A 24,513-nucleotide genomic window follows, 5' to 3' on the forward strand; every position below is an offset into this window, starting at 1 on the left:
CATTACTGCTCCAGTGTCACGGTATAATACCGCCAAACTCGCAATTAGGTCCTTTGAGTCAGTCCCCGATGCTGCCTGGTTTAAAGCACCAGTCACCTTCTCTCGCAGGTGCCACCTGTCCCCTGTTATAGTAAATGTGGCAGAGTCGAGACTGCTGGGCACCAGTGCCCACTCATCACTTTCAAGTGTCCTGCCCACCTCACTGCCATGGGTCAGGTCATGTGTGCTAGAGCAGGTGGGGCACACTAAGCCTCAGACATACATTACACCACTGAAAATGAGCTCCCCAGTGCAAAATCTGTGGTTTGCAATTCTTCTACCACCATTTTGTCTGCTACTGTGCCAAATGTGTTACCACCTGTGTTACCACCTATGTCCACCCACCCCCCAGCCACTACTGAACCCCATCTTAAATGCGCCATGATTAACGCTAGATCCGTCAATGCCCACGCTTTAGACATCCACGACCTCCTAACCACCCATGACGTCGATCTGCTCATGATCTCAGAAACATGGCTACACGAGGCATCCGGCCCGGCACTCGCCCTCGCACTACCACCTGGATATTCCATCACTAGACAAGATCGTCTATCCAAAGGTGGAGGTGTAGCAATTATTGCCAAAGACTGCCTTTCTATCAGGAAGGTAGAGAAATCCCTGCACAACAGTGACTACCTCCAAGTCAAAATTAACCTATCTCCCCAATGTACTCTTGCTGTCCACATTGTCTACCGCCCCACCAGGCCCAACAGGTGACTTCCAAGCCTCTCTCATCCACCTCCTCTCTGACAACCTCTAAAAACAATCAAAAGCCATTCTCCTGGGGGATGTTAACCTAGGTCTCCTGGACAGGAAGGTCCGATCAGCCAAATCTCTTGACTCAGCCCTCAAGGCTCTGGGCTACAATAACACCATCTTTAGCCCAACCCACACCCAGGGCAGAACCCTTGACTGGATTGCGCAACATGACTCCCCACTCATCTTCACTGGAAACTCTCCCACCCATGGTCAGACCACCACATCATCACCTTCAGCATCCTCACCACCTGCTCCACCACCCCTCACCCCAACCACTGCCACCCTGCCTCGCCAGAAGCTCCCGCCAACTCACTAAGGAAAGGCTACTGCCTTTCCTCCAAGGCCCAGCCTTCAGACCCCCTTTCTCCACAGACCCAGAAACACTCGCAACAGCCTACGAAGTTGCCATCAAAGCAGCCATTAACTCCATTGCCCCCCTTAAACCCTGTAAGTCCAAACCCACCACCCATTCCAACTCCTGGTTCACCCCGGACCTCCTCGCACTCCGCATTGAAAAAAAGGCTGCTCTCACTCAGTGGCAAATGTCTCATTCTGACAAAGACAAGATGACTTTTAAATCATGCTCCACTAGATATAAAAAAGCAATCACCCTAGCTAAGGCCAAATCCTTTGAACCCAGAATCTCTGAAGCCCAATCTAGCACTAAAGAAATATTTGCCATTTTCAGGGAGCTAGAGACACCCACGCCTGCCCCCCAGAACTTCACCAAAGACAAGGCCTGGTGTGATGATATACAAGCAGCCATGAAAAATGAATTGAGCCTGCTCCAAAACAAAATACTAGCCACTAAGCAAGCCCTACCCAACACACACACCCCTGTCCCACCACCAGCCCCGGACCCCCCCCCCCCCCAACCTTTTTCATTCAAACCCATTCTAGAAAAAGACATCACCAACATAATGAGGAACATCAACCCTTCCAATTCCAAAGATGATGCATGCCCAGCCCCCATTATCAAAGACCGCGCTGAAGCGTTAGCTTCCTTCCTTACAGCTTTTGTAAACGCCTCCTTTTCTACAGGGAAAGTCCCTGCCTCCCTCAAGGAAGCCTGGGTCCGCCCTCTCCTAAAAAAACCAACCCTCGACCCCACCTCCCCCAACAACTATAGACCCAACACCACTGTCCCCTTCCTCCTCAAAATACTGGACAAAGCAGCCTACCTCCAGGTTCAACACTTCATTGAAGAGAACAAACTCCTAGGACTCCGCCAATCAGGCTTCCGCCACAGACACGGGACTGAAACCGCCCTACTTGACCTGAAAAACCAAATGGACGATGCCAGAGACATGGGCAAACCAGCACTTCTCCTACTTCTTGACCTATCCGCGGCTTTCGACTTCGTGGATCATGACGTCCTATGCCACCACCTCTCCTCTACTGCAACATTTTCCCCTGAAGCCACAGCATGGATCACTTCCTTCCTGCAAGACAGAACCATGCAAGTATTCTCGGACCTAGCATCTGCCTTACCGACTATCATACTCTGCGGTGTGCCCCAAGGCTCCTGCCTCTCACCCACCCTCTACAACATCTTCACATGACCCCTTTTTCTCATCCTCGACGCCATGGGCATCTCATACACCAACTACGCCGACGACACACAGATCCTCTTCACCCTCACTGGCAACTATGACACTGACTCCATGACCCTCAACAACCTCTACAACACCATCCAAGCCTGGATGGCAGACAATGGACTATGCCTCAACTCAGACAAGACTGAACTCCTCCTGGTAGGCTCAACCGAGACGCTGAAAAATCTAGACTCCCAATTCAGACATTTCACCGTAAACTCCATCAAAATACCTGTCTCAGAATCAGTCAAAACCCTTGGAGTCTACTTGGATTCCAACCTATCCATGGATAAACAAGTCAACGCTATAGCCTCCGCAGCTGCATATCATGCCAAACTAATCAACGCAGTCAGGCCCTTTCTCTCCAAAGAGAGCTGCACCAACATAGCCAGAGCCACCACTGGATCTAGGCTTGACTATTGTAATGTACTCTTCCTAGGCACCTCCAACAAAAACCTAGAGAGGTTACAAATCATACAGAATAGTGCTCTCCGGGCAGCCCAAGGCATTGCCAAAAGAGAACACATCTCGGAAGCCAGAAAACGAGCACACTGGCTCCCAATAAAAGAAAGGATCATCTTCAAGACGCTGACACTGACTCACAAGTGCTTTCACCTTACTGCCCCCGACTACCTCTCCCAAAGGATCCACCCCGTCTCTTCTACAAGGCCAACCAGATCACCATATACTAACATGCTCTCTGTGCCATTAGTAAAAAAAGCCAGAGCTAGCGGATCCAGCTTCCTATATCTCGCACCCACTCACTGGAACGCCCTACCTCCCACAATCCGAGGTGAGGCCTCCCTCAGCACCTTCCGCAAAACCATGAAAACCATCTTATTCACATAAGATGCCTCGCACCAGTTGAATACATCTCATATGTTCCCAGTGCATAAACTGTATTTTAATGACGAACTGTACCAACCAAAATATCAGCTCTATGCCTGTTGAATTCATAATGTACCACTGAATGCCTCTTTGCCTGTAACTAAGCTCTTGCAAGTAACAGCGCCTCAATGCCCATGGGTTACTTGCGCGCTATATAAATATAAATAAATAAATTAGGGTAGGGGTCCCTGTACATGAAAACTCCCCTGAGGCACTATCAGTACACTGAACACCAGCACAGACCTCAGGGCCCCTGCCCCTCTGGGACTGCCTCCTCCCAGAGAGAGCAGGTAATGAAGGCTCTCCTGTTATGCACCACTGCACACCCAAGGGGCAAAATAATACCCGATGCACCATTTCCACATTACTTCACACCGTGTCTGGGATCCAGGCCATTAAAGTCAATGATCAATGAGACCCATAGCTTTATACTTGTCAACTCAGACAAGCCACACACAATCAGTGGTAGTCTCCCCACAGCATGTGATTTTGAATCCCACGACATGCCACATACACCCCCTGTACTCTGTGGCAGCGTCCCCTCAGCATGGGTTTTACAATCCCAAGACATGCCACATGTACCCTCTGTACTCTGTGGCGGCTTGCACTCAGTATGAAATTAGGGTTCCAAGACATGCTACACATGCCCAATGTACTCTTGGGCAGCCTCCACCCAGCATGAGCTTTGGGATCCCAAGATATGCCACACACACCCTTGTATTCCGTGGCACTCTCTGCTCAGTATGGGATTAAGGGTCCCAAGACATGCTACACAAACATGCACCATGTAATCTTGGGCTCCTCCACTAAGCCCGAGAGTTAGGATCCCAAGACGTGCCACATAAACCCCTGTATTCTGTGTCAGCTTCCACGCAGTATGAGATCTAGGGTCCCAAGCCATGTAACATACATCATGTGTACTCTTGGGAAGCATCGTGGAACATGCATTTAGTCAGCCTTATTATGTGACAATCCTTTGGTCCCAAGCTTGCAATGTGCACATTGTGTGCTCTTAAGTATCTTACTGCAGACGGCACAAGGTGTGAACTTTACGACCCCAGGCCCTTCACATAATATACAGAGTGTGCCCTTAGGCAGTCTCCTATATTGGATATAGAGGGTGCATCCTAAGAGCCCAGACCCGTCTAACGCACACTTTGGTTTTTTGGACAGACTCTTTGATTCCTGGCCTTTTACATACGTATGAGGGTGCAGGGAGGGTGTGGACACAATGTGTGGGCTCTATGCTCCAGGGAGACTTGCCACGCAAACAGGTGTGTGATTCTCTTCACTGTGCAGCTGCACGCGCTGGACGTCCTCCTTAAGGGGTTCACTGTGGTTATAATGAGTGCCATCATATCCACAACGATGCCCATCTTACTCTGGATGGCGGAGGCCCACTATTCTCCTCGACCAACATACAGCACACATACTGTGTAATCCTGGACACTCGTGTCTGGAATGGAAACCATTGTGTACGCCCTGCTTACGCCCAGAGCTCTAGTGTGCATTCTACATACTCCTGGGCAGCCTCAGAAATTAGTAGCACTGTCTGAGAACCCACCCATATCCCAGACCTACAGCACACACCCTTGTACTCCTGGGCAGCTCAGAAATAGGGGGCACTCTATGTAGAGAACCCACCTTTTATTTCTGGCGAGCCTCTGGAATGGGGAGCACTGTATGGCGAATTCACCCATGTCCCTGGTGCACAGTACAGTACAGCACACACACCTTCCACTCATGGGCTGCTTCTGGAATGGGGAGCAGTGTGTGAGAACACGCCCATGTCCCTATTAGCACACATACCTTGTACTCCTGGACAGCCTCTGGAATGGGGAGCACTGTATGGCGAATTCACCCATGTCCCTGGTGCACAGTACAGTACAGCACACATACTTTCCACTCCTGGGCAGCCTCCGGAATGGGGAGCAGTGTGTGAGAACACGGCAATTTCCCCATAGCACACATACCTTGTACTCTTGGGCTGCTTCTGGAATGGGGAGCAGTGTGTGAGAACACGCCAATTTCCCCATAGCACACATAACTTGTACTCTTGGGCTGCTTCTGGAATGGGGAGCAGTGTGTGAGAACACGCCAATTTCCCCATAGCACACATACCTTGTACTCTTGGGCTGCTTCTGGAATGGGGAGCAGTGTGTGAGAACACGCCAATTTCCCCATAGCACACATACCTTGTACTCTTGGGCTGCTTCTGGAATGGGGAGCAGTGTGTGAGAACACGCCAATTTCCCCATAGCACACATACCTTGTACTCTTGGGCTGCTTCTGGAATGGGGAGCAGTGTGTGAGAACACGGCAATTTCCCCATAGCACACATACCTTGTACTCTTGGGCTGCTTCTGGAATGGGGAGCAGTGTGTGAGAACACGCCAATTTCCCCATAGCACACATACCTTGTACTCTTGGGCTGCTTCTCTGATGGGGAGCACTGTGTGGGGCTTGTGATCACGTGACATGCTGCAGACCACACAGATGAGTCTCTGGTCATCCTCGCAGAACAGCTTCAGTTTCTCTTCATGTTCTGCGCACAGATTCTCCTCCTGGGGGGGTCGCATTAGGAAGGTGAAGCTGTTTTAACATTTCCACTATGTTCCCCAGCTGCCAGTTGGGACGGAGGGTTTTGCTCTGGGAAGCTTTCCTGCACTGAGGGCAGGGGAAGTTGGTCTCCAGTCCCTCCCAGTACTTGGTGATGCAGGACCGGCAGAAGGCATGTCCACACTCCGCAGACACCGGGTCTTTGAAGTATTCCAGGCATATGGAGCAGGTGGCCTCCTCCAGGCCCTGGAGCTGGGCGGCTGCGGCCATATTCCTCCCGAGCTGTGAAGAGCAAGGAATTAAAGTTTCGTTTCTCAGCAGAGACCATGAAGTGGGCGTGTCAGTCTCTTCTCCTTCCTTATACACCCTGGAGGAGCGTGAGGTCTTTACTGGCTGTAGGAAATGCCTATCAAGCTGGGAGGGCGTGTCCACAGTCGAGCAAGGACTGGGAACGAAAAGTAGCCCTGTAAAATGTTATAAAAGAGCCCCCAACCCCCATTACAGCAAGTAGGCAAGAACAACACCTGTACGGGGGAAAATGTCGAGGGTGTCCCCCTCCGGAAAGCTTTTGAAATGAAGTTTCAACCAATATTTTCAAGCAAATTTTTCCACATTGGTATTAGAGCTGCTTCTGAGCACCGTCTCGAGGGATGAACTTAACACTGCATACCACTTTTAAACACATTTGCCTAATGTTTAGCTTCTTTATTTTGTGCCACTTTATTGTTCAAATGATGTGTGACTACAAATTGTGGGTCTGCCACAGATTTTGCTGATTCCCCTCCCGCGCCTCATCAATTTCCTTTCTTCTCCTGCTGTCCCCTCTCCCCTCCACGGCTCCCTCGCCTCCCCCTGCTGCCTCCGCCTGGGCTACCTTGCCCTCTCCTCCTTTCTCTTCTGCTCCCCCTCAGGCTTCTTCTACACATCCGCAGGGCGTACCTTTGATCTGTACCCCTCCCTGTAAGTCTTTCAAGGACGGTAACCTTCTCCATATTGCCACTCTCAACTCTCGCTCTGCTGTCAAACACTTCTGACATCTGCTGCCTCATGGAGGAACTTGACCTCGATGTCCTCGGTCTCACCAAGACATGGTTCACGACCAGCTCTGTTACAAGCTTTGACACCCTCCTCCCTGATGGCTACAAGATCCTCTCCGCACCCAGATCCAACCGTTCTGGAGGGGGTGTCGCCCTGATCTTCTCTGAGTGGATTCCTGCCTCTGTCATTCCTACGCAGGCCTACTCCTCTTTCGAATGCCTCGTCTGCAGGCCCTCTCTCCTGGCCATTCCCATACTGTGGCTACAATCTACCGGCCACCTGGTCAGATCTCCGCCTTCCTCTATGAGTGGGCTGACCTCTCCTCTTCCCTCCTGGTCTCAACCACTCAACTCCTCCTTCTTGGAGACTTCAACATCCACCTGGAGGCTTCCTGTCCTTCCACTGGACTCTTTCTTGACCTCTGCGACTCTCTCTCTATTCTCCCCTCTGGCCCGACGCATTCTGCAGAGCACAATCTGGATGTTCTGATCTCTTCAGACCTTCCCCTTTCTATCCCTCTCACCACTCCTCTCTCCTGGAGTGATCACTTTCTCCTTCCCTCCCATCTCACCCTCTCTACCCCTCAGGCCAAGCCAACTCCAGCACTGCCACCTACCTTCTCGGTTATCTAACCCATGAAGCGTGTGTCAGTTGAGACTTTCGCCGCCACTTTCTCCCCCCATCCTCACTTGGCTGACTCACACCCTGACACAGCCCTTTCCATGCTCCACACTGCTATATCTGATACTCTCGATGTTCTTGCCCCTGTCATGAGGATCCTTTTGAAGCTCAAAGCCAAGTGCAACTCTTGGTACGACTCAGACCTCGTCACCCTTAAACGCAAGTGCAGGGTGGCTGAGAGGAAATGGCGCGCTTCCGGTACATCCTCTGACAAACTGCTGCCGCCTGCTCCAAAGGCAATACGGCTCTCTGGCCGTACCAAGAAGAGAGGCCAGATCCAAGCCTTCATGTCCGTGGCATCTAACAACTCAGCCAAACTCTTTAAAATCTGCAAGGAGCTGGCCAATCCTGCTGCAGTCTCTACCTCTCCTGGCTTCTCATTTCATCTCTAAAACTCAGGACATCCTGTCCTCTCCCTCTTCCTCTCCCCCTTTTCCCTCTACTCCCTGCTCTTCCTCTGGCCCTTCTGCGGCCACCTCTCCTCCCTCCTCTGCCGTTCCCCTGTTCTCCTCAGACGAGGTTTCTAGACAAGTCCGATCTATGACAGTCTCGTCAAAACAGTTTCACCCCTGTTCCTCCAAAACCATCAAGGACCACATTGACACCCTGGCTCCTTCTGTGGCTGATTTCTGCAACCACTCCTTCGCACTGGAGTCTTCCCCTCCCCCCTGAAGCACTCCCTGTGCACCCTGTTCTTGAAAAACCCTCTGCCGACCCTTCCTGCCCAGCTAACTATCGTCCAATCTCCATCACTCCTTTCCTGGGCAAACTCCTGGAAATGCTGGCCATCTACCATCTTAATCTTCACACTGAATCTGCTGGTTGTCTCCATGACCATCAGTCTGGCTTCAGAGCTGCCAGAAGCACGGAAGCTGCTCTCCTGAACATCCATGAAGACCTGCTCTCCAACCTCGATTCCAACACCCCCTGTGTACTCATCTTACTTGTGTCTTTGGATTTTGCATTTGGGCCAGAGGTGCTCTGCACATGTTAAGCCTGTAGAGCTTCATCTGTGCACTTTTTACATTATTGTTCTTGGCTGCTAACACAACATCTTTCCTCCACTCCTCCCTGCACCTCAGAATGGAGGTGAAAGGATTTGGAGAGGGAATGTCGTATTTGTACTTGGAATTTACCAAGTCCTCAGAATCAGGCCCTGACGGGCCAATTCTGAGGTGCTTGCAAACGCAGGAAAGTGTTCTTCCTTGAAGTAGGAACACTCTCCTTACAAACATCATATTCTGATAATCAAAGAATGTGGTGCAGGGACATGAAAGCCTCGGCTTTTGCATGTGCCTGATTTTCGGCTTGATAACAGCCCTTCCAACCATCAGGAATGCAGGGCAGCCAAATGGAGGGGATTCTCCTCCGAGCAGCACTGGTTTAAGACATAAAAAAAGAGCTAAAATACTGTACTGCACCATTTTTCCCTTTATAAATATAGCATTTCTTAGACTGCAGAATCACTTTTCTAGTTTAATGAAAGTTTAAGAAAATGTTATTAAATTAGAAAAGTGGCAGTCTTTCTCCCATAAAATGAGATTTTAGCTGCCTTTGCAGCTGGAAAGCACGACATCTCCCCTCCAATAATTCCACCCACTTCATAATGGTGGTACTGGAAACTGGAGGGGAGAATGTTGTATTTCCACACTTTTTTTTATCATGAGCACAGAATCTGCCCTTGAGGGCCTGATTCTGAGGTGCGTACAAATGTAGGAAAGTGTTCTTCCATGAAGTAGGAAAAGGAGTAAACACTGCTGCACATCAATCTCTTAAAGTATTCTGATGTAAAATCAAGAAGCGTAGTGAGGTGCAGAGGAGAGGAGGGGACCTGACCCTGTCAAGAAGGGATGTGGACCCCTCTCAGCCTGGGATGGGAGGCCTACAAGGGTTTTCACCAGGGCCGGTCCTGCCCTAGAGGCTGGGTGTGGGAGTTGGGAGGGTCCAAGACCCTGTCCACATGAGCCAGCATGTCTGAAATTAGTACCACATTTTCATGCCCCATACCTGTATTGCACAATACTGGACAGTCAACCTCATTACGAGTTTGGTGGTATCTCGGTGGTAAATCCCCCAAGATAACACCAAACGGCATTACTGTTACCACCACTTGGTATGGCGGAATTACCGCCGGATTACAAGTTGTGGTAGGCAGTGTTAGTCCCCATTAATTGGAGTCAGGACTCCATGGGGATTTCGGCAGTATTATCGCTAGTGGTAATACCACCGATTTGGCCATTTTTGGGCAGTAAGGTAGAGGAATTACCTCCAGAATTCTGCTGGAGGATTTTCCTCTGCCTTACCTCCAAAACTGTAGTTTAGTGGTGAGGTAATGTGGCGGTAATGCATTGGGAACTCTGTTACCACTGCATTACCACTGTTTTTGGTCACACCGCCAAACTCGTAATGAGGCCCTGTGGGTTCCTTTTTATCCCATAGGACTACCTTTCCCAGAAGACAGTCGTGGAAGAAAGAACGAGCAACCCGATCTGGAGAGAAACAGCGAGAAATGATGAACCGGCCGAGCATTCCACACATCAGAGTAATAATTCCAGCGCTCTACGCGACACAGACATGCATTTTACATTAAACAGGACTGTGGCGCTGTCTGACACCGAAGTGGTGATCCCAGCCATCTGTGCGCCACAGGCATTTAATTTACCTGCAACGGGGTCGCAGAGCGGTCATCCTAGCGAAGCAGCGATACCAGTGCTCTACATGCCACAGACATTCAATTTACCTGCAACAGCGCCGCAGAGCGGTCATCCTAGCGAAGCGGCGATACCAGTGCTCTACGTGCCACAGACATTCAATTTACCTGCAACGGGGCCGCAGAGCGGTCATCCTAGGGAAGCGGCAACACCAGTGCTCTACGCTCCACAGACATTCAATTTACCTGCAACAGGGCCGGAGAGAGGTCATCCTAGCGAAGCAGCGATACCAGTGCTCTACAATCCACAGACATTCAATTTACCTGCAACAGGGCCGGAGAGAGGTCATCCTAGCGAAGCAGCGATACCAGTGCTCTACGATCCACAGACATTCAATTTACCTGCAACGGGGCCGCAGAGCGGTCATCCTAGGGAAGCGGCAACATCAGTGCTCTACGTGCCACAGACATTCAATTTACCTGCAACAGGGCCGCAGAGCGGTCATCCTAGCGAAGCGGCGATACCAGTGCTCTACGTGCCACAGACATTCAATTTACCTGCAACAGGGCCGGAGAGAGGTCATCCTAGCGAAGCAGCGATACCAGTGCTCTACGTGCCACAGACATTCAATTTACCTGCAACAGGGTTGTGGAGAGGGCCACACAGCAAAGCGGCAATCACAATGCTCAGTGTACTACGTACTGGGACATTGCCTCTGTTAAGAGTGGGCCACCATTCCTGAATAAGGCAGACCTGCGTTCATAAAAGGGGGTGGGGCTTAACACACATTATATGTCAATGCTTAACTGTTATGCCACCCGTGGGGGGAAAGAAAGACAGCAGTTGGCCCAGGGAACCAGCTCTGGGAGTGACCCAATGGAGGGGAAGGAGGAGAATAAAAAGGCACACAAGAAACAGGAAGGTCTGGTTTTCTCGGATTACGTCAATGGAGGAGAAGGAGGACCAAAAGACAACGCAGAGGAAGGACAGTGCAGAGGAGAGTGGAGAAGGATTGCTGAAGTGTGCACGGTGAGGCATTGGCTGATGAGAAAGTGGCACTTGGGTGTGAATGTGCATGCAAAGTGTGCAAGTGAGAATATTAGAGATGGGGTGAATGAGAACGAATGAGAAGGTGACAGAGAGTTACTTTGCGAAAATGTGTGAGTGGAGAGTCGTAGTAGTGTGGGGAGGGGAGAGTAGTAGTAATGTGGAGAGTAGTGGTAGAAAGAGGAGGAGAATGGGAGTAGCAAGACAGCATTAGTGGGACAGAAGGGAGAGAGAGAGACAGAGAGAGGGGGAAACAAAGGAGTGTGGAAGAAAGAAGGGGAGGCAAGTAGAAGGTAAGGGAGAAAGGATAGAACATCAGGGCCAGGAATACAAGGGCGTGAAAGGATAAGACCAAGTGGGGCCCGAGTGTCTGGAAAGCATCTCTTCTTTAGAAATTATATTGTGGGACCTCAGTTAGGTTTCACCTCGATTATTCCCATGGGGAGTTAGATGGAAAGGGTGTTTGCTCTTAGGCCATCACAAGCAGGCAGGCAGAATTGGAGGCAGTAGGGGGTCACCAATCTCTAGTGACCATCCTGGGGTTCAGGGATGCCTGGGCTAGGGAGGGAACCCCCCGCTTTAGCTGAGAGAAAGAGAGAAAGAGAGAGAGAGAGAGAAAGAGTGAGAGAGAGAGAGAAAGAGAGAGAGAGAGAGAGAGAGAAAGAGAGAGAAGGCCCTTAGTGATCCCCTTTGCTCTGTCTGTAATAATAAAAGTTGAACTGTCTTGGAGAGTTGGTGTGTTAAGGGCATCTGTGACACTTACTATCTTCAACTCGGGTCTCATTGCACCTTTCTTCCCTAATCCTGATTACGTATTTTCATGATTTTTAATACTATATAGTGTTATTTGTTTAAGTGTACATAAAACGTTTTCATCACAAGACACCAGGATGAGCATAGATCTGCAATCACTTAGCCCAGCAAAGGTTTGGAATCGGGCAACTCATCACTGATGACACTGTCAAGCAGGGAAAGACACGCTCAAGCTTGGTAAACAGAACAAACTCCACACTAGACCGGGGAATGTCTCTTGGAGAACTACAGCTCTGTCTGTTGTCAAGATGTCCAAAGTAAAAGTACGTCCTTTGTTTGAAATCCTATTCTTGCCGTCACACTCTAAAATGTAGCTCTAAGGTGTAAAGGGTATTCTCTCTGAATCTCGAGGTGAACAAATGTTCCAATTCAAGGAAAAAGATATAACTCCAACAGAAAAGTTCCAAGTGGACAATGTTCACAGTTCCAGGGAATGGTTTCCTTCCCTAGGTTATTGTTACCAATATGTATGGTTCTTGTAGCCCAAGAGGATGGCTTCTCCCTCTTGGCGCACACACAGTTCTCAGGGAAATAGATCCCTTCCCCAGGTTCCTTTTAGCAAATCAGTTCAAAACAAAGAATCGCGTTTCAAATTGTTCTAGGGCATGCGACTTCCTAAGGATTCTCCTTTTCACTTTACAATTTCGATGCAGGTACAGACACACAGGTCACCTTGTATACTCCCCTGCCAGGCTCTTCTTTGCTCTTCTTTTACTTTGCAATTTCAAGGGAATCTATCTTCCTCGAGATTCTCTTGCAGCTTAATACACACTTGATTTGGCCTGGTCTCTTCTTCTGCCAGGACCTCTTTGCAGTCTTTTTATACACTTTAACTTCACCTGGAATTTTCCTACACCAGGACTTCTATACAATATTTCTCTTCTCCTGGTGTACTCTCCTGCCGGGACTTCTATACCATAACTGAATTACAATTCTCTTCACCAGGTGCACTCTCCTGCCAGGACTTTCATATCATGTCTTTACAATTGTCTTTTACCTATGAAACAATAGCAGCCCATTGCTGGGTATCTTTTCTTGAATGGTTCTCCCTTTCACAAATTTGGCTTTTGCCCCTCAAGTTCGTTCACTGTCGCTCAGTTTTCTCTCTCTGCCCCTTTAAGGTGCGAGTTCAATGAACCATTCGTAGAATAGCTTATGGGTCTTTTAGCTTCTTCACATACTTCACTTTGCTCAGTCGTGGTATAGCTTTTAGGTTTATTAGCTTCTTGACATACTTCACTTTGCTTACGGATAGCTACTTTGAAGCAGCGCACACTTTCAGGCAACCCGGTACCCCTTTCCGCTTCCCTGGGCTTACCGGTTGCTCCAAGTGTCTCTCGCACTTCTCGGCTTATGTTCGCTTCGCGTTGTGGGCTTGGCAGGCAACTTGTCATCCTCTGCGCCTCTGCCGTGCTGGTCTTCAGTTTCTGCTGCCTTTCCCTCTCGGGCAACGCGTCCTCTGCACTCCGGTTTCTTCTCCTGCTGGGCAGATTAGCTTTGGTAGAATTTCCTGCAGCGTCTCTCTCCCAACGTTCTGGCCGGTGCTTGTGCAGGTAACCACGCAGCTCTGCGTCTGCAGCTCTCTCTCATTGCTGTCAGCTGTGTGTGTTTTAAACTTCCCAGTCTGATTACGGAGTTTCCAAAGAGTAGACAGCAGCATAGGTTTCCCGGCCTTAGTGATCTTTACTGTTCTTTGTCTCTTCCTCGTCTCAGTAGTTAATGGAGGATTCCTTGTGTTGTTGAGGAATCTGGTATGGGATTCTCTCAGTAGTAATCATTACTGCTCCCTGCCTCTTCCTCATCTCAGTAATTAATGTATTACTTTGGTTTTCATGTCGGGTGTTAAGATGGATTTCTGAACTCTGACCTGGTGGGCAGAAGTTCAGGAGGCCAATCTAGTTTCTTGGAACAGGGTAACCTTCTGGACAAGCCAGACCAATCAAGGTAGCTTGGTGGCGTTCAAGACTAGGTCTCAGGAGGGGTGAGGTTGACTGAAAGACCTCAATGAGCACACAGAGTAAAGGACACTTACAAATCACTCCCAGTCAGGTGTAGATATATTAACAATACATATAGATTTATTTCAAGGCCTTTGAGTTTCAAACATACAAATCAAATCACAGTAATACTTATGAAGCCAACACAACACTATCAAGATACATATATACAAGAACATTGGGGTCTAAAGGGTTAAATGCATGAATGGGTCCACAACCTAAAAGGGAAGGAAACAGGCAGTGCAAGTAGTCCTTAGCCCCTTCTGCATCCAACACACTCCTAACTAAGAGGCAGTCCAGTCCCTAAGAAGAGGGGAGCCTAATGGTCAAAAGTACAGGCAATGCAAGCGCATGCAGTAGTTCCAATGGGCAAAACGGGGTCTCTTCAGGGGGTTGTAGCAGCTCAGGAAGGTGGGTGAGGCGATGAAGAATAAGTTCCCACTATCCGAGGAGGGTCTCCACTTGAGGGCAGAGCCGATTCCAAGAGTTGGGAATAGTTCGCTAGTTCGCACTAGAAGTGGAAAGAATAGGGGCCCTCAGGGGCCACTTGTGTGTAAAAATGGGTGGAGGCGCTAGGGGCTACCGGCTAGGGTTGCAATTACTCACCGAACCCTGACGCACTCCGGACCAAACTTCATCAGTCGAGTCCACTTCGGTTGCAGGTTCAAGTGCAGCAATTTGTCGGCTCTGAGGCTTTCAGCGATGAAGATACAGCGATTATTCCCAAATGGGACAGTGGCGATTTCTCTGCTCCTGGTGGATGGATCAGGCCAGTTTCACTATAGCAGGCTTCAGGGGCAAGAGGGCCACAAATGCAGCGCACCTGCAAAGATTGTCACCGCAGCTGGGCGACACGGTAACCGCGTATGCTCCGGTTCTGGCGCACTCATCTCACTTCAGACCTGGGAACGCCAAGTGTACGAAATTCGGTGTGAGGGTGCCGCAAACAAAGTGCTAGCAGTATACCAAGTTCCGAGGGTCTTCTCAAAACGGCGGCGGAGACAGAGCAAAGGTCCTGTGTAAGCTGGTCAGCCCACTGGATGGCCCAGGGACACTTCCGAGAAGGCTTACTTGCAGGTTTTGTTGAAGGTGCCGAGAATAGTTGGTCCTACTATTCTAATGGGTCAAAGTGTCTTCGCAGACCTTCAAGGACGACCAGATGCAGAGAGGTCCCACTGGACAACTGCGGGCTCAGGGTGCCAAACCTTTCAGCGGGTCACCAGCGGTTCCTCGACTCAGCTTCTTAGCTTCAGGATACTTGGATCCTATCCTTCGTTCAGTGAGAACTCCAGAGATCGACATGGTATGGCTGTTTGGGGGCTTCTCTTATCCAGAATCTCCTTCGCGCCAAAATGAAGAGGACCCAATGGGAGATCTGCTCACATTCAGGCATACCATACGTGGACCAATTATGGACCACGGTGATCTCAGGCATTCACAGCACTCCAGACTCTCTGGCACCCAGGATATGTATTGGGAACAGACATCCCAGCCCACATCCTGGAGGCACACACACAAGAAGACATGCAGAAGCCCGCGAAAGCTTTGCAATTTGTGGGAAAATGCATGCCCAAATAAGGACTGACCCGGGTCGGCTCGACCTGGGGAAGGGGAAGGAGCAAGATGGCCAAAGGACAGGACAAAGAACATCGTGGCATGGACATTTTGGAGCCAGACCACCTATTCGTGCCAAATGTGGTAATCGCAGTTTACCTGGCAGGAAAGGGTTAAAATTATATGAATAGATAAGCTGCCACCAGCCCTGTCTGTGACATATCTGCACATCTCCTCAAAAATCCTTCGAGAGTATCTAGGGCCTTTGGAAATGACTAAGAGACCGAAGTGCACTGTACTGGAAGGTACATTGTGCACTTGTCACATGTTGCAGAAAAGTTGCAACACAGAAAAGGACTAAGGGAAACAAAGTCTCCCAGTACTGACTGTCTGAAGGGCATGTCATTTTCCCCATAAAAAGTGAGCGAAAGCCCAGAAAAGTGCAGCTGAAGGCTGTGCTTCTCTGGCAAAGTCAGACTATGGTGTTAAACAGCAGTAAAAAAGTTGGGGGTACACAACTGGAGGGAAAATTACACATAAATGGAAATCTTTCCTAACACTGTGAAATATTAATACTGGATTCCGTGCATGGATGAGGGTGTGTGGTGCAGTAAGCCATTAAGGCTTAAGGAATGGAGGGAACATGTCTAAAGGGGAATGGGGGATTCATGTTTTTCCCTGAAGATGTCAGTAGCTTCTTCACATACTTCACTTTGCTTACGGATAGCTACTTTGAAGCAGCGCACACTTTCAGGCAACCCGGTACCCCTTTCCACTTCCCTTGGCTTACCAGTTGCTCCAAGTGTCTTTAGCGGCTCTCGGCTTATGTTCGCTTTGCACTGTGGGCTCGGCGGGCGACTAGTCATCCTCTGGGCATCAGCTGTACCAGTCTTTGGTTTCTGCAGCCTTTCCGTCTCAGGAAGCGCATCCTCTCCACTCTGGTATCTTATCCTGCTGGGCAGATTAGCTCTGGTAGCATTTCCTGCAGCGTCTCTCTCCCAACGCTCCGGCCGGTGCTTGTGCCGGTTACCGCGCAGCTCTGCGACTGCAGCTCTCTTTCATGCTGTCGGCTGTGTGTGTTTTAAGCTTCCCAGTCTGATAAAGTTTCCAAAGACTAGACCCGGCATTAGTGATCTTTACTGTTCTTTGTCTCTTCCTCGTCTCAGTAGTTGATGGAGGATTCCTTGTGTTGTTGAGGAAGCTGGTATGGGATTATTTTAGGAGTAAACATTACTGCTCCCTGCCTCTTCATCATTTTAGTAATTAATGTATTACTCTGGTTGTCATGTCGGGGAATATTAATACTGGATTCAGTACGTGGATGAGGATTAGTGGTGCAGTAAGCCATTAAGGCTTAAGGAATGGAGGGAACATCCCTGAAAGGGAGTGGGGGATATATGTTTTTCCCTGAAGATGTCATGTCTCTCCCCAGATGGTCGCCTCTCCCCAGATGTCCTCCCTCATATAGTTACCCCCAGGGTCAGGATCAGGTAGCAGCTGCCATCCCCTGGCCAGATAGGGAGAGGCTCCCTCAGGGAGAGAAGTGATGATACTATCAGATTCATCACAGGTGACACAACACATCCAGTATAGTACAGAGGGTGACTGTTCAATAGCATTCTTTTCATGTTAAAAGTTACTTGCAATACATATAGTTCCTTCTTAATAACAGTCTCTGAACATTGATCAAAATTTCCAATATATTATCAAAGAGATAGGAAACAATGGCAAACCAATTAAATTTAACGTCATCTTTTAAATGCACTTCAAATTTCAGTTCTCCTGGCCAGAATATGTCATCATTTTCAGTTATAGCCAATAACGGGAACTCACATCAAGTCCAAGTCTTTTCTTCAGGCCCATGAAACTATTATTTTTGATACACATTCGAGTTCTATTGAGCATTAAACCTTTGGCAACTTCTTCCCAGCCAATTGGATCTTCGACAGTTAGAATAGGACCTGGTTTCACCATGCTGGTGCATTAGATTTGCGGGGGCTCTCTCAGCCGCAATGTCATGTAGTTTCCAATTACAATCCACACATCTCTCTTCATTTGGGGAATGCTGACCACATAACTGGATTCTCTAGGAACTTGCAATTGCCAGATGTCTCAAAGGACCACCCCGTCCTATCTTCAGCTCACCCATATCCCCAGCATTATCCGATGCATTCAAGCTTACCTGTTGAAGGAACACCTCCCGTCTCAATGCTGCAGTGTCATTTGGACCATTTCCATGCATTCCTCCTGGGCCGCAGCATCACTTAGACTCCTGAATCTTCATTTAATGCCATAGGCCATGACTGGTGCTTGAAATCATCACAGGTTGATCTGAGCTGGACGTTCAGGTAATCTTCCACTGCTCTGTAAGCGATGACCTTCTCGATCCTTTGACCTGCAATTGTGATGATAAATATTAGACTTGTTAATACTGTTTGTGTGATACTGTGTAAATCTTCGATGACATGCACTTCTCCTAATAATCTTGCATCTATATTGGGCAATTATGAGCCTGTGATTAAGCCACTTACTTTCTCTAATCCCCAATCTTTCCTTATTCATTGTTCCACTGTAGACGGAGGCTACTAAATTGACCCTGTCCCAGATTCAACCTTCAAGGCTTCTCTGCACTCTGCCTTCCAGCATCAGGATGTCCTTCTGCTGCACCAGTTGTATTGCTGCTGCTGTAGAACAATTAGGAGAATAAGATGTCATTTGAAAGTGTAAGATTGGCAAGAAGAACGGCGCAGAGACAAGGGTCTTATTTAGGATTGTCCATCTCTCTAGACGTGTTCCTTTTTTCAAGTTCTGTACAAGAGTGTCTGGGGGCCTGATTCTGAGCTTGTGATAAAAAGTGTGTGGAAATACGACATTCTGAGATGTGCTTTCGAGTAGCAAAAGCTGCTAAAATTACACATTGTGTGGGAAACATGTCCATTTTGTTAGGCAGAGGGGCAAGGGAGGCCTTTCCTGAAACTAGCAGTGTTAAAAGGCTGCATGTTAGCTCATTATGTATGTATGAATGCATATGTGCATGGAGTGTTATGTAATGTATGTGTGAATGGGTGTGTGTTATGTTAAAGAATATTTATACCGTGCACTATCACCACCAGAGTGGTCCCCCGGTGCTCTGGAGGATCTGAAAGTTAAGAGGGTAGGATCAGTTACTAGGGTGGAGCGGGATAAAGGTAGAGCAAGATTTGTGATGTTCTGTTGGCAGCTTCAGTTCGGTTTGCACCATTCGCTGAGCATGGGTGCGGTTTACGGATTTGTGGGCTGCCATGTGCTGTTGTGCGAGACTGTGTGGTTTGTTTTGTTGTTGCAGTGTAGTGAAGTGCTTGCGGTTTGCAGTGCAAGAGAGTGGTTGTGTTTGTTTAGGGTTTGAGAGGCTTGTGCAGAGAGTAGTGGTTTCATCAGATGGGTTTTTGGGGTTATCTTGTTTTTTCGGGCGTCGTTGTTGGGTGTCTTTGGCCTTGCTGTCTGATGGAACGTTCCTCTGCGGTTCATTCACCTGGTTCTGCGTGAGGTGGTGGCCTATCCCTGTGGCTGTCTAGTGACCTGTGGGCGGGAAAGGAGGTGAGGGTCTCCCCCACCCACGGTTGAGATTGCTATGGTTATGGGTTGCTCTTTGGTCGTAAGTGGGCTCTTCCTTGCCTCGGCTCCCTGAGCTCCTAAGGCGTGGTCCCTTCCCTACGAATTCTAAGCGCTCCCTGTCCTGTCAGGTGTTAGTTAGTGACTAATGCTCCTTCGTCTCCAGCAACTTCCCTGTCCCTTGGGCTCTGCCTAGCGACAGGGTTTGGCTTGGGAGGGTGAGTCCTGGGGATTTGTTTTTTCTTATTTTTTTCTTCATTTCAGTTGATTCTGTCTGGTTCTGTGGTGAAGAGTTAGGTTTTGAGTAGTTTCCTGAATTTTAGGTGGTCCTTTGTATTGCGTATGTCTTTCGGGAGGGTATTCCAAGTTTTTACTGCCAGGTGAGAGAAGGAGGATCCCTCTAGCTTTTCCTTGTGAATGGTTTTGGTTCTAGGCAGATGTCATTGCTTGATCTGAATGTTCTTGTCGGTTGGTAAATCGTTAATTTCTTTTGTGGGAATTCTGCTCCGTGGCCATGGATTGCTCTGTGCGTTATGCACATTGTTTTAAATGTGATTCGTTGTTTAATTGGAAGCCAGTGTAAAACTTTTAGCGCTGGGGTGATGTGGTCTCTTCGCGATAGTTTGAGGAGGAATCTGGCTGCTGCGTTATGGATACGTTGTAGTTTCTTCAGCAGGGGTTCTGGCATTCCGAGGTAGAGGCTGTTTGGCATAGTCAATTATTGACATGATGAGGGCGATGATTGTCAGTGATTTATGGGTGAAGGACAGGAAAGGCAGGATTCTTTTTATCGAATGTAGGAGGAAAAAGCATTTCTTGATTATTGTGTTTACTTGTGGTTCTAATGTTAGCACGTTATCCATTAGGATTCCATGTTTTTTTACTATTTTCGATGGTGTTGGTGCTGTTCCTAGCTCTGTGGGCCATGGGATATAAATGTTATTTTCAAGATTTTTGAATATAATCATGATTTCTGTCTTGCTTGGGTTGAATTTTAAGCTGTTTGTGTTCATCTAGTCGTAGAGTTCTTTGAGACATTCTCCCAGCGTTGTGTTCGCTTATTGTGTATCTTCGATTTCATAGGTGATTTGTGTGTCATCTGCAGCACGTAAGGTTGTGTTTTTTGATGATCTTGATTAGCAGAGCCAGGTAGATGTAGAAGAACAGTGGGGATAGGGATTATCCTTGTGGTACTCCACAGTCGGTGTCCCGTGGAGCAGATTTGAAGGGTTTTATCCAGACAGTTTCCGTTCTATTTGCTAGGAATGGTTTAATACAGAGTAGGGTTAAGTCCGTTATTCCTATTTCTTCTATTCTCTTGATGAGGACGTCATGGCTGACTGTGTCGAACGCTGCTGAGAGGTCCAGTAGTATTAGGGCAGATGTGTTGTAGTCTGCGTTTGTCTTTAGGTCATCCCAGATAGATAGGAGTGCCGTTTCTGTTCCTCTCCCGGGTCTAAAGCTGACTTGTGCCTGATTCAGCAATTGGTGTTTTGCTACATGTTTTTGTGTTAGTTTGTAGACATAGGTTTCTAGTAATTTTGCTGGGTAGGGGATGTTTGAAATAGGTCTGTAGTTGGAGAGGTCTTCCACGTCGCCTCTCGTGTCCTTGAGGAGTGGTTTGGCGTGCACCAATTTGCATGATCGCAGTACTTACCCTGTTGCGAGTGACAGGTTAAAAAGGTTTCTGTAGTATTCCAGTTGTGCGCCCTGTGTGAGGATGGATTTGTAAATGTCTGGGGGGCAAGGGTCCATGGGGGAGCCTGCTTTGTTGATATGTCTTATCAGCTCAACGAATGTCTCTACTGATATTTGTGGGAATCTTTGGAGTTTATGCTGTGGTTTTACGTTTGTCAGGTTTGCTTGTATGTTTTGGTTGATTGATCTGCTTTGTATAATTTGATGGATGTTGCTGATTTCTTTTTTTTTTTAAAGTCTTTCGCTAGGTCTTTGCATAATTTCTGTGAAGGTATTGGAGTGTTGTTTCATCCCGGTGGGTTCCTCATTTCATTTATGATGTTGAACAGTTCTTTTTGGGTGTTGGTGGCTTTGGTGATTATGCTGTCATAGTGTTTTGTTTTTGGCCTTTTGGATTTCTTTTTTGAAAGACCGGATTTGTCATTGGAATTGGGCTCTCTTTTCTTGGTCGTATTCTTTCCTCCATTCTAGTTCGAGTTTCTTGTTGTTCTTTGTCATGGTGCTGAGCAGTGGGGTAAACCATTTTGCCATTGCTCTCTTTCGTGACGGGGTGAAAGGTTTTCCAGTGAAGATGCCGTCGATTGTTTCAGCGATCCATTTGTGAAGTAGCTCGGTTTTTCCATCGAGGTCAGCTTCCTCCAGGTTAATGGTAGTTGGTTTTGTGAGTTCAAGTTGTTCTATTAAGTTGCTCTCTTTGATGGTCTTCCAGTTTCTTTTTGTGGTAGTTGGGAGTTCATTAGGCAGCTTGGCTACCTTAGTTGGTAGCCTGATCCCAAATGGAATGATGAGGTGATCACTCCAGAGTATCTGTATTGGTGGTGCAGTGGTGATAAGAGTTTTGCTGGTGAAGATTGCATCCAGTGTTTGTCCCGCCGTGTGTGTTGCTCCTTTGACCAATTGTCGTAGTTTCATGGTTTTTAGTTGCTCGATTAGCGATTTTTGTTCATTTGCATTTACTTCTTCAAACCAGATGTTGAAATCCAAGAGGATTATCAGATGTTCACAGATGTTCATGTTGGATGGCTATGTTGGTGATGGCTTCTATGAAGTTGTTGACGAAAGTTGCGTCGTATGTCGGTGGTCTGTAAATCAGTATGAATTTTATGTTTACTGTCGAGTGAAGGACCATGGATTCACAGTTTTTGATGTTTACTGGTTCGTCTGTTTTTATTTTCAGGTGTTCCTTGAATGCTATTGCAAGACCTCCTCCTTTTTTTTCCTTTTCTGTTTAACTGTGTGCACTTGAAGTTGTCGGGTAGGCAGCTGTCAAGTGTGATTTTGTAGTTCGTCCAACCATGTTTCTGTGATGAATACGACGCTGATGCCATTGTCGCAGAGCAGGTCGTACATCTCTGTGGCGTGTTTTGACATTGATCTTGCGTTGATTAGTTTGCAGTGGATTCTTTTGGCCTGGTTTGTTTTTTTAATATCAGTTTTGTCTTGTGATTGTTGCATTGGTTTGGTCCCATGTTGCTCTCAGGGTGTGATGGTGGCTCAGTCGCATCTCTGTTGTCGTTGAGTAGGTCTACTAGGTTAAGTATTGGGTTCTTGTTTTCTTCAGGTTCCTCTTCTATATTTTGTTGTATTTGAGGGAGGTGTCCTCGTGTTTTTGTGATATATGAAGTGAGGACATCGATTGTGTTTGTATTCCTTCTGGATGTTGCTGTTCTTTTTCTGTGTGGCTCTCTTTTGTTGTTGGTACGTCTCGCATGGTTGGTCGTCGTATTGACTTGTTCCGGTGAGTGGTTGGTCGTGAGGTATGGTGTTAAGTATAGCAACTTTTCTCTTCTCTTGGCATTTGTTCTGTTGTCGACCGTGTTTGCAGGGGTGTGTTCCGCAGTTGTGATTATGTGGTGTGATTCCATTTGGTTTATTCCTTCTCTTGGTTGTCTTTCGCGTGGCCCTGTTAGTTTTCGTGGCATGTTGCGTTCCTTAGTGGTACGTTGATTTAGATGTTTCTTTGCTTTTGGGTTTTTGGTGGTGATCGTTTGGGTTTGGTTGGCTTATACGTTTGTTTGCGTTTAGGTTGCGTTTTAGGTTGCAGGGGTGGTGGCCCACATGCAATGTCTTCCTCAGGGCCGTCACAAGGGGTGTGCAGGGGGGGCAAACTGCCCCGGGCCTCGCGCTTACGGGGGGCCTCGCGGCCCCCTCTCCTAAGGAGAAGGCAGCACAGTCTCCCGTGTCCTTAATTCACATGGGGGACTGTGCTGTCTCCTATCTGCCCCTGCAATGATTTTGCTGTTTGTTGCAAAGCTGTTTGGCTCCGCAACAAACAGCAAAATAATGGGAGACAGCAGGGCTCAGAAGTGAGCTCTGCTGCCTCCCGTTATTCAGCTGACTACGTAGACATGCTGAATGACATGAGAGGGTTCCTCTCCTGTCAGTCAGTGTGTTCACGTTGCTCAGTGTGATTGAACATGCTGACTGATATGAGAGGAGTTATCTCCTGTCAGACAGCATGTCCCTGTGTCTCTCCTCCCGTTTGATTTTCTCTGCGCCGTGCTCTCTCCTTTGTCTGTCCTCTGCCCGTGAGTCTAATGTCACCCACCTCAAATCTCCTTCATCACTTTCCTCTCCGTTTCTTTGTGTTCTCCCACGTCAGGTTCATTCCTCTGTCTCCCTCCACTCCAGGTGGGCTTTCTCCACATCCCCCGTCCCTTTGTCTCTCTCCACTCCCTGTTACTTGGCTTTCTCCTGCATCCTGCTCACCCCGGTGTCTCACTCCTTCACTGTTATTTTGACTTGGTCCACATTCTACTCACCCCTTTGTCTCCCTCCTCTTCCCTTTGTCACTCTACGCTCTCTCTGCTACTTTGCTTTCCCCCATGTTCTCTTCTACCTGTTACTTGGGTTTACTCCGCATCCTCCTCTCCCCTTTATCTCCGTTCTCTCACATCCTCCTCTCCTCTAGGTCTCCCTCCTCTCACACCCTTCTCTTCTTTTTGCCTCTGTCCTCTCACATCCTCCTCTCCCCTTTGTCTTCATCCTCCCACATCCTCCTCTCCCCTTTGTCTCCCTCCTCTCACATTCTCCTCTCCCCTGTGTCTCCCTGCTCCCACATCCTCCTCTCCCCCTTTATCTCCCTTCTCTCACATCCTCCTCTCCTCTAGGTCTCCCTCCTCTCACACCCTGCTCTTCTTTTTGCCTCTGTCCTCTCACATCCTCCTCTCCCCTTTGTCTTCATCCTCCAACATCCTCCTCTCCCCTTTGTCTCCCTCCCCTCACATTCTCCTCTCCCCTGTGTCTCCCTCCTCCCACATCATTCTCTCCCCTTTGTCTCCCTCCTCCCACATCCTTCTCTCCCCTTTGTTTCTTTCCTCTCACATTCTCCTATCCCTGTTGTCCACCTCCTTTCACGCCCTACTCTTCCCTTTGTCTCCCTCCTCTCGCATCCTCCTCTCCCCTTTGTCTCTGTCCTATTACATCCTCTTCTCCCCTTTGTCTCTCTTCTCACATCCTCCTCTCCTCCCTTTGTCTCCCTGCTCCCACATCCTGCTCTCCCCTTTGTCTCTGTCCTATTACATCATCCTCTCCATCCTCTCACATCCTCCTCCCCCCGTTGTTCAGACCTGCCTAGACACCGACCCTGGAATCCCAGAGTGT

The 24,513-nt window shown here is 48.4% G+C and overlaps 1 protein-coding gene across 8 annotated transcripts in view; it reads right to left on the reverse strand.

The window, feature by feature from the left end:
- The window catches only part of LOC138521784 (E3 ubiquitin-protein ligase TRIM39-like), a 196,670-nt gene that overhangs the window by 159,928 nt on the left and 12,229 nt on the right, over positions 1 to 24,513 (reverse strand). The window contains exons 2-3 of one of the 8 annotated variants that reach the window (XM_069634864.1): positions 18,153 to 18,305; positions 17,804 to 18,016 (exon numbers count right to left, since the gene is read on the reverse strand). In XM_069634864.1, the coding sequence (XP_069490965.1) occupies positions 17,804 to 17,863 (60 nt within the window). In that variant the 5' untranslated portion in view covers positions 17,864 to 18,016; positions 18,153 to 18,305. Of the gene's footprint in view, positions 1 to 5,698; positions 5,993 to 17,803; positions 18,017 to 18,152; positions 23,859 to 24,513 lie in introns of those variants that run through there. The other 7 variants (XM_069634863.1, XM_069634868.1, XM_069634867.1 and 4 more) reach the window with 7 other exon arrangements.

The sequence above is a fragment of the Ambystoma mexicanum genome, chromosome 13 (genome assembly GCF_040938575.1).
Source record: "Ambystoma mexicanum isolate Mex_15411 chromosome 13, UKY_AmexF1_1, whole genome shotgun sequence".
NCBI lineage: Eukaryota > Metazoa > Chordata > Amphibia > Caudata > Ambystomatidae > Ambystoma > Ambystoma mexicanum.